This window comes from Rhinoderma darwinii, chromosome 4 (genome assembly GCF_050947455.1).
Source record: "Rhinoderma darwinii isolate aRhiDar2 chromosome 4, aRhiDar2.hap1, whole genome shotgun sequence".
In the NCBI taxonomy this organism is placed as follows: domain Eukaryota; kingdom Metazoa; phylum Chordata; class Amphibia; order Anura; family Rhinodermatidae; genus Rhinoderma; species Rhinoderma darwinii.
The window spans coordinates 137,852,802-137,862,619 of record NC_134690.1 but is presented as its reverse complement, the minus strand read 5'-3'; the positions used below and the strand labels follow the sequence as shown (position 1 = coordinate 137,862,619).

The 9,818-nt window shown below is 42.0% G+C and overlaps 1 protein-coding gene across 1 annotated transcript in view; it reads right to left on the bottom strand.

Annotated features, from left to right (window-relative positions):
- Positions 1-4,723: 4,723 nt before the first annotated feature.
- Positions 4,724-9,818, bottom strand: part of CLDN11 (claudin 11) — a 43,710-nt gene continuing 38,615 nt past the window's right edge. The window contains exon 3 of the mRNA XM_075864043.1: positions 4,724-6,085. Within this exon, the coding sequence (XP_075720158.1) occupies positions 5,850-6,085 (236 nt within the window). The 3' untranslated portion in view covers positions 4,724-5,849. The remainder of the gene's footprint in view (positions 6,086-9,818) is intronic.

Below are 9,818 nucleotides of genomic sequence, written 5' to 3'. Positions count from 1 at the left end.
AAAATACAGGGATGAGGGTGGTTATAGACAGGGATGATGGTGCTTATATACAGGGATGATGGCGGTTATATACAGGGATGATGGGGGTTATATACAGGGATGATGGCAGTTATATACAAGGATGATGGCCGTTCTATAGAGTGATTATGGGGGAGATAGAGAGGATTGATGGGGGTTTATATACAGGGATGATAGCCGTTATATACAGGGATGATGGCGGTTATATAGAGTGATTATGGGGGTGACGTAAATGGATCAGGTCCGGCCTTAGGGGTGTTCGACCTGTGCCATTGCATTGCGCTGCGATGCACTGGCTCCCTTCCCCTGCTTGCTTCAGAAGTGCCCGGCGACTCAGCAGCCACCTTTCCGCCCAGGCGCTTCTTCACTCAGTGGTGTTGGTACCGCTGTAGCAGCCATAGCGGCTGCTTGCGGCAACATCGCGCAGAGTCTGTCGGGATGGGCCCCCACCATGGCCGGCGGCGCCTGAGAGGGATGATGGGGTTATATACAGGAATGATGGGGGTTTATATACAGGGAAGATGGGGGTACATCAGGTTTATCACTAGCTCTTGATTTTGTAATGTGTCTGTAAACATTTTGGTCTGTCTGATTTTTATCTCAGTTGTCCAGAAATTACGGAAGTGGAGGTTGGCAACCCTGCATTCGCTGCAAACATCCGTAAAATATGTTACTGGTACTTGAACTATTTTATGTGAGGTCTCATATAAACAGCAGAGATTTGTGCAGAAGGCAGTACAGCAGCACACGGTGTCCCTAGCAGCTCCATGAGACCCTATGCACCTTTTTGGGTGCCTTATTACAACTCCATAAAACACAGCTGTAATACAGTCGTGTGCATGAGCTCTAAGTTGTATAGAGCCGTATTGTAGCACCCCTTAGAATTATATGGTCCCATACTATACCTCAGAATGCCTATGGTTTCATATGGAGGCATTTGGAAGTTTTTTTTCTTGGCAATCTATCAACATGTTTTAAATATTGAAAACAAAATTTAATTTCTGCAATATTATATGGAAATTAAAATGCAACTTTTTTATATCATATAGAGTGACACCATGTTTGCCCAGGACACATGTATAATGTGCTTTCTATATTGTAGGCACCATTTGACAATCATTACAGTACTTTGTTTAGTTTACTGTATTGTTGAGCCAACCTTGTGTTTTAGGGGTCATAAATAACCCTTCTTGTGTTGAAGGGCTTGTCCCAGAATTAACAATTAACACCAATCCACAGGACAGGTGATAATTGTCTGATCGTTGGGGCCCCACCGAATGTGAGTACCACGATGAGCATGTCTTTAAATGGAGTAGCGGTCGCAATGAGGAGGACTTTGAATAAAGCAGAGGTCGAGCATGCGCGCTGCCGCTCCATTTAAAGTCCTCCCCATAGCGGTTCTCGTGAACGATTGGGCCTCCAGCGATCAAACAATTATCACCTGTCCTGTGGATAGGTGATAATTGTCGATTCTGGTACAAGCCCTTTAATGTACTACATCAATGCCTGATTATGGTCTGTGAAAGCAAATGGGCAAAACATACACCATATGTCCAAAAGTATGTGGACACCTCTCCTTTTTTTTAAAAGCCGTCTTAAACTTTATTTATTTTCTTTTTTCCAATAAGGGACTTTTACTTGTAATTTTTACTTTTAACAATTAATGCTTTGGAATACCTGAAAAATTGACAGACATCTATTTGGCCATGCCTAAGGCATGGCCTAATAGGCAACTACATATGGCAGGCATGGAGCCTTTCTTAGTCCCCTGGCTACCATATTTAACTGTCAGCAATGGGACACAATTGATCGTGGCATCTAAGGGGTTAAACTGCCTAGAACGGAGTTACTTTGATCTCAGCCGTTGCCGCAGGAGGCCAGCTGGCAATCACAGTCGTCCGCCTGCGAGTGATGACATTGACTCATAACCGTGCCGTACATTTACGGCGCTGCACCCCAACACTAGGCTTCCAGCTCCATAAATGTATGGCACCTGGTGCTAAGGAGCTTTTAATTGACTGGGTAGGCATTGGAAAACAATAAACAAGAAGTTTGTGGGGGGGGCGCACTCATAAAACCTTTGCACTTGGCCCACCATACTGTTAAAATGGCCTTGGTTGTGGTGCATATACTCTGATACTTCTGCTTGGAATAACCATTTTTTTCAAATCACCATGACTGATGGAAATTGTTAGGACTTTGGTATATTATAAAACATTTAAGAGCTGCCCAGAAAATGAAACAATATAGTATTTACAAGGATATTTTATTAGATTTTATTTAAGATGGATTGTTACAATAATTGTACAGTTTAAAAAGTAACTGTTAGTACATTAGTTATATAAAAAGATCACAGAGTAATGTAAAAATAGCCTTATTATATTATTTACAGTCATTTTGAATATGAACTTTGCATCTTAATTGAAATTCAGCGTCAACATTTTTCTACAGATTTTTGGGCAAGTAAAAAATTAAGTTTCTAACCATATGGTGAGATTCAGGGCCAAAATACTTATGTGGTGTGAAGAAAGCCTTGCATTGGTTGATAACAGAACATCGGCACACATTTCGGCACACAATGCACATCTGCACTGAACAAGACCAGAAGTTTGGCTTATCACAAATCACAAATTATAACATGCATTGCCAAAATCAATACACCATAGTACAGTACATAAAGGAAGACATATTCCTATTGGTTGAACTAAACAATTAAAAAGAATGCACACAGAGCTTACCATAGAACTAAATATTGGCAAAACAAAAAATCAACAAAAACATATGTAGAAATTATCCTGACATTTCTTGAGAAAAACATAAAGGAGTTTTAAACTAATCACGAACTTTAGATAAATAGTGTTAACACATTTATTGCTCACACTTTGCAATATATATTGTTAAAATTTTGCTGTTAAAAGCAGATATGAAGGAACAGTTGTAGTGAAGGATCATAGACCCTTTTGTCAGAGGGGAAGGGGGCCCGCCCCAGATTAGCACCACTGTCAACTGGATACACGTCCTCAGAATGCAGGTCCAGTTGACAACTTTCCCCCGTCCCTCTGTGTGCCAATTGCCTTGCCCACACGCCCACTGCTACATCAGGCCCTGGCACACAAGGTCTGTGGCGGGGCGCATAAAAGATTGTGGTGTGCTGCATCGAATACAACGTCCTGACCCAGCCTGGTATCAGGACCTTGTATACGCTGCGGCACAGACCTTGTGTAGCGGGGGTTGTGTGCTGTGCCCTGAAGACAAGAAGAGTGAGAAATGGTGAGTAAATGCTTTTTTTTTTTATGTCTGATCCGGGGTCTGATTTAGTGGTCTGGTGTTTGATCTGGGGGTCCTGCTCGGGTGGGGGGGCACCATTCCAAAGTTCGGCATGGGGCCCGACACGCTATAGTTACGCCCCTGGCCTTTGTGCAGCTGCATTCATGCTTGTGGTTATGGATTGTCCTGCTTACATTGACTTCTATGTTAGCAGCTCTCTCCCTAGAGCCACAAGCACAGACGGGGCTACAAATAAGTATGTGCTGCCTCTTTGCCTACCCTTCACTCCCAGTCCTGTAGAACGGCTCTCAGTATCAAAATGTTAAAATAGTCTACATTACAGAGCGTGAGCAGTAAGCATTATGGGACATGTTTAAAAATTTAATTTTCCCAGCTGTTTTCATCTGTAAAAAGGGTGAAAATTATATGTGTATGGACCAAATTCAAAAAAATTACCCATGAGCATATGTAAAGTACTGTCTTTCAGAAAATGTTTCTACAATCTACAATTTGCCTGACCTGATGTAGGCTGGAATGATTAGAACAAATTAGAACACACCGGCAAACTGAAAACTGATGAACGTGTGAAAGTCATGCAGAAATTACGGCCATATTTACCCAAAAAACAAATAATGTCTAGACGTGTTTATACTGTTCAGAATCATGCTCCACATGGAAAAGATTGAGGGAAATATTGTGCGTCGAACCTAATACTTCCATTTTATTGGTATATCACTTTGCAGGGAACTAAAACATGGCTCCATTCAAGTCAATGGGGCCATGCTGCAGTTCCTTGCACAGCCGGTGGCAGCGAGCACCGACGTGCAGGGAAAAAAGTAAAGGGGATGTAGAACTAAACCGCGCTGCTGCCCTTTGATGCTCCTGATCGGTATGGGTCCCGGCAGTTGGACCCCCATCGTTTGTAAAGTGGTGGCAAATCCTAGCAATATGCCATCACGTTGTGTGATGGGAATAACCTTTTAAATGTGGATATTTTTCAATAATTGCTACAGAATGACAAAGTTCTTATGAGGCTTGCAAAAGTCCAACTGGGCGTGTTTAAAGTAAAAGTCCAACTGGGCGTGTATTGTGTATATACATCTGGGCGTGTTTACTTCTGACGAGAAGTATCATCCACTTCTCTTCAGAACGCCCAGCTTCTGGCAGTGCAGACACACAGCGTGTTCTCGAGAGAACACGCTGTGACGTCACTCACTTCCTGCCCCAGGTCCTGCATCGTGTCAGACCAGCGAGGACACATCGGCACCAGAGGCTACAGTTGATTCTGCAGCAGCATCGGCGTTTGCAGGTAAGTCGATGTAGCTACTTACCTGCAAACGCTGATGCTGCTGCAGAATCAACTGTAGCCTCTGGTGCCGATGTGGCCGACACGATGCAGGACCTGGGGCAGGAAGTGAGTGACGTCACAGCGTGATCTCTCGAGAACACGCTGTGTGTCTGCACTGCCAGAAGCTGGGTGTTAACGAACAGAAATGGATGATGCTGATTCGTCAGCATCATACACTCCCATTCCTAACACCCAGCTAGTAAAAGAAGTAAAAACGCCCCGATGTACACACATAATACACGCCCACTTGGACTTTTACTGTAAACACGCCCAGTTGTACTTTTGCAAGCCTCATTTGCATAAATACAAAAATGGTCATAACTTGGCCAAAAATGCTCGTTTTTTAAAAATAAAAACGTTACTGTAATCTACATTGCAGCGCCTATCTGCTGCAATAGCAGATAGGGGTTGCAAAATCTGGTGACAGAGCCTCTTTAAATAGCAGTGGGAGCATAATCTGTGAAAACTGCTCCCCAAGATGAGATTTTGGGGATTGTTACTTGTAGACATTCATTTATTTCTTTTTACACACCCAACAGTACTACTCATTAATGCAGAATAGCAGTCTATGTGTATAGAGTAGACATTTAGATGTCGTCCAGGGGGCTAAATGGATAAGCGGCACTTTTTAGCAAGTAAACAATCAGTATAAGCAAGTTTACAAGGACCATACCCTCTCCTCTCGGGAACATAACATAGATGCAAGATATGGCAACCATGGGTCCGTTCTGCGTTTTAGGGGTGGGGAGAACCATTACAGGTTAGTCTGTAAAGTTAGTCAAACTGGAAATATCAATGTCTCTGCCAACTATCTTAAAATGACCTTGTTTTTGTCATGTTTGATGAATGTAAGCTATGCAAATAGTTTCTGTTCTAAGGGGTTTTGAGTAATTAAAAAACAGAAATTGAACAAATATAATTTAAAATTCTGTGTTAAAAATGTTTTAAGCAAAGGAACATCACTTATAAAGGTAAAAATGCTACAAAATCCTGATGTTTGCTGTTCTAGGTATTCTTTCCTGAGCACCAAGAAAATTCACATACGGTATACAACAATATATTGAAGACCTGTAAGAAAACAGTACTCGACATTTGTCCATATATTCATGGCACTTAAATTGTAGAACAGCATACATAGACATACAGTAACAAAAAGGCACACAAGTTATTAAAGTCCAAGAATGGTGTAAGTCCGCCTTGTCTGACCACTTGATCCTTACACATTGGCACTCTTAGCATGGGTAGGGGAACCGGACCCCTGGGATGAATAATAAAATCGGTTCTCCATGAATGCTTGAGATTCTCCCGAACAGCAGACAATGACTATTCCACCAAACAAGCAGAATGCTGCCCCAATCCATCCTGCGTATAAGGAGTAGCCAAAAGTCACAATGGTTGTTTCTTTGTGTGTGGAAACTGGGAACCAAATAGTGGCCATAACGGAGCTCAGTGCTATAGAAAAGAAAATCAAAAACAGAACAATGTTAATAGAATGATAACCAATTGAGGACCCTGCAGGACCCTCTGACACTGAACCCGTCAGTGTCGCTGACCTGACAGATACAGGTTTCAGCTCTAGATACAGCTGCCCTGTATACAGAATACAAAGCACCTGTATCTCAAAAAGTAAAAATAATTTTTAATAAAAAGTATTTATAAAGTTGCACAAAACACACTGATAGGCATTTTTTTTTTTTTTAAACAAAAAAATTATTTCAATGGTGTACATAGCCTTTAAGCCTGACAGGAAGTTCAAAAAAATGTCTGCCTTGTAGTCACTACTTATCTCTAGGTCTAAAAACCTAGAAAACATTTACCTGCACGAGTGTTATTAGCAGTTCTTATTTAGAAAAAAATGACTTTTATAAGCTATCAACTTCGGTTTAGTGGTCATGAAGTTACTTGTGTAACAGATGCCCAAAATGCCAATTCTATACTAGCCTGTTTCATGTCATGGAGACGTGTCAGAAGCCGTCAGCAAGGGTCTGTGAGCTGGGATCCCCATCAAACCTCATCAACATTAGTTTGGAAATCTTTGGAAACCTCCTAGCTAAAAGCTGATGGGGCATGGCACTCATAGGATGGGTGATATCCCTTCTTGATTAATTGAAACTGGAGCTGGAGGTGTCTGGTAGCGGTTTAATCCCCTCTTTTCATTTAGATAAACATACACCCTCATCATGGCCGAGTTTATGGTGTTTTCAGGAGAAATTGCTGGCTGGCTGCCAGTTAACTCATGTGTATGTCCAGCTTATGACTCTTAGGGTATGTTCAGACGGCAGCGTCCGTAACGGCTGAAATTACGGGGCTGTTTTCAGGAGAAAACAGCACCGTAATTTCAGCCGTAATGGCATGTTGAAGCGCTTTTTGCGGCGTCCTTTACGGACGTTAAATGGAGCTGGTTTTCCATGGAGTCCATGGAAAACGGCTCCATTTACGTCTGAAGAAGTGACAGGCACTTCTTTGACGCGGGCGTCTTTTTTACGCCCCGCCTTTTGACAGCGGGGCGTAAAAAAAATGACCGTGTGCACAGAACATCGTAAGACCCATTCTAATGAATGGGCAGATGTTTGCCAACGCTATCGAGCCGCATTTTCGGACGTAAATCGAGGCGTAAAACGCCCTAATTACGTCCGTAAATAAGCCGTGTGAACATACCCTTACCAGCATGCCTAGGGTGTAACCTATATCCTCATATAATTTAATACTGTAGAATGAGCAAAGCTTAGTAGAAATAAATACATCCACAGCTTGCAAAAATCAGTCCTGTTTTACTGCAATGCTTTTATAGTTGTCATATTAAAATGCATTAAAAGTTAGTTCTCAATGTGATTACAAATGTTGACAACCACATCCCAAAAATGGGAGCACATGTGGTATATTAAAGGTCCATTTACAGATGTGCAGAACTGTATTTAAATAGAAATGTCATACTGGTTATATATCAAGTCTTGAATATAGTGAGTATAGTAAGTCTAATAAAACTTTCATAACATTGGTTTCTGTAAGGGGTAAAAAATAGGTCGTCTATATTCTTTGTTTTAGGCAAGAGACAGACTAGGATCAAACCAGACGACTGACTTTGATCTTCGGAAGGAAAACTGTAATTCAAGCACTGAATCTAAATGTTCTAGTATAAACCTGAGGGTATTAAAATCCTCGCTGTCTTTAAAAGTCAGGCATTCAAATGAGAGTTTTTGACATACTAATGCATCAGATGGGAAAGTATTCTACTTACTAATACATGTCGGGCAAAATCAGCAAACAAATATTGAATGTATTCACTCTTGTCTAACAAGAGAACAGTGTAGCCAGTTTACAGAGTAAATCATTGTGGAATAAACACAATGGCGCAGATTTACTAATGCTGTCTACGATTTAGGCTACCTTCACACATACGTTTTTTATGTGTCAATTTTTTTAGGCTTTTAAAAAACTATGAATTTCATGTGTTTTTTGCTAGCAATTTTTGGGTGGCGTTTTTTTGGTTTTTGACATGAATTTTAAAAAACAACAAGGCAACAAAAAACACCAAACCAACCCATTGCTGCCATTTAAAAAAAAAAAAATGCCACTGACCCAAACAACACCTGACCAAAGAAAACAAATGACAATGTTTGTAGTGTGTGAGGTGGTGTTTTTCCTAAAAACACTGTAAGCTTAGATAAGGCAGTCAGAAGAGGCACCAAATTTATTACTGTGGCGCATGCCGTATAATAAATTTGGCATTACTTTTGTACTACACACTTTTATCTCCCTTATTTCACCTCTTGGTTGGCTTAGTGTACGCTAGTTTTTTGCTCCAAAATGTTTGCACAATTTTGCGACACAATGGTGCATTTCAATCATGCCACCTTTTCGATAGGCCACATCCCTTTTCATTTAAATCACGCCCCATTCTCGGACAAGGTCTATAAAGTGTCTAAAACAGTTAATAAAAGTGCTACAAAGCATGGTCACCAGAATACTGGCGCATTCAGAGAATTCAGTACAACTTCCATACCTCCCAACCGTCCCGGATTCAGCGGGACAGTCCCGGTTGGCCAGGGGTATGTCCCGCTGTCAACTGTATTTGAGTCAGGAACGGGGATTCCGCTCAAGGAGTAGCCACTGACAGTGAAATCAGGGCTTCCCCAAGGAGCGGAATCCCCGGCCTATGCTCTGGTTGGGGATTCTGCTCCTAGAGCGAGTCCCAATGGCGCTATCTATAGTGGGGGGTGGCACTATCTTCAAGGGGGTGTGACACTATCTACATGGACACTGGCACTATATAGGGGCACTATCTACCGGGAACACTGTGGTGCTATCTACATGGGCACTATACTGCACTGTGTCACTATCTACAAGGGCATTGGCACTAGGGGTAGCTATGGGGGCATTATGCTGTATGGGGCAGCTTTGGGGGCATTAAGCTGTATGGGGCAGCTATGGGGCAATGTACTGTATGGGGCAGCTATGGGGCATTATACTTTATGGGGCATCTGTGTGGGCATTATACTGTATGTGGGGCATTATGATGCATCGGACAGCTATGGGGCATTATGCTGTATGGGGGAATTTGTTTGGACATTATACCTCATGGGGCCATCTGTATGAGCATTATACTGCATGGGAGAATCTGTGTGGACATTATACTGTATGGGGGCATCTGTGTGGGCTTTAAACTGTATGGGAGCATCTATGGGGCAGTATACTGTATGGTGGCAGCTATGGGGGCATTATACAGTATGGTGGCAGCTATGGGAGCATTATACCATATGGCGGCAGCTATGGGGGCATTGTACTGTATGGGTGGATCTATGGGGGCATTATACTCTATGGTGGCAGCTGTGGGGGCATTATACTGTATGGCGGCAGTTAGAGGACATAATAACCGCATTATACTGTGTGGGAGGCACTATGGGAGCATGATACTGTGTAGGTTGAACCGGGTGTGTATGGGCGGAGATTGGGTGGGGTTAGAGGTGTGGCTTTAAAAAAGTTCTGCCTCCTTGTGATACTTGAAAGTTGGGAGGTATGCAACTTCTATCCATTTGTCCTAAAAATTTTCACGAGCTGGTGGGTCTTTGGTTTAAAAATACTTTAACTCCTTAACAGTCTGAGTGATTTGGCTGAAATACAATATTCATTTATATGTTTAGAACAGCTAGATCATGCTATGATGATGCTTTATTATGAAGTAAAT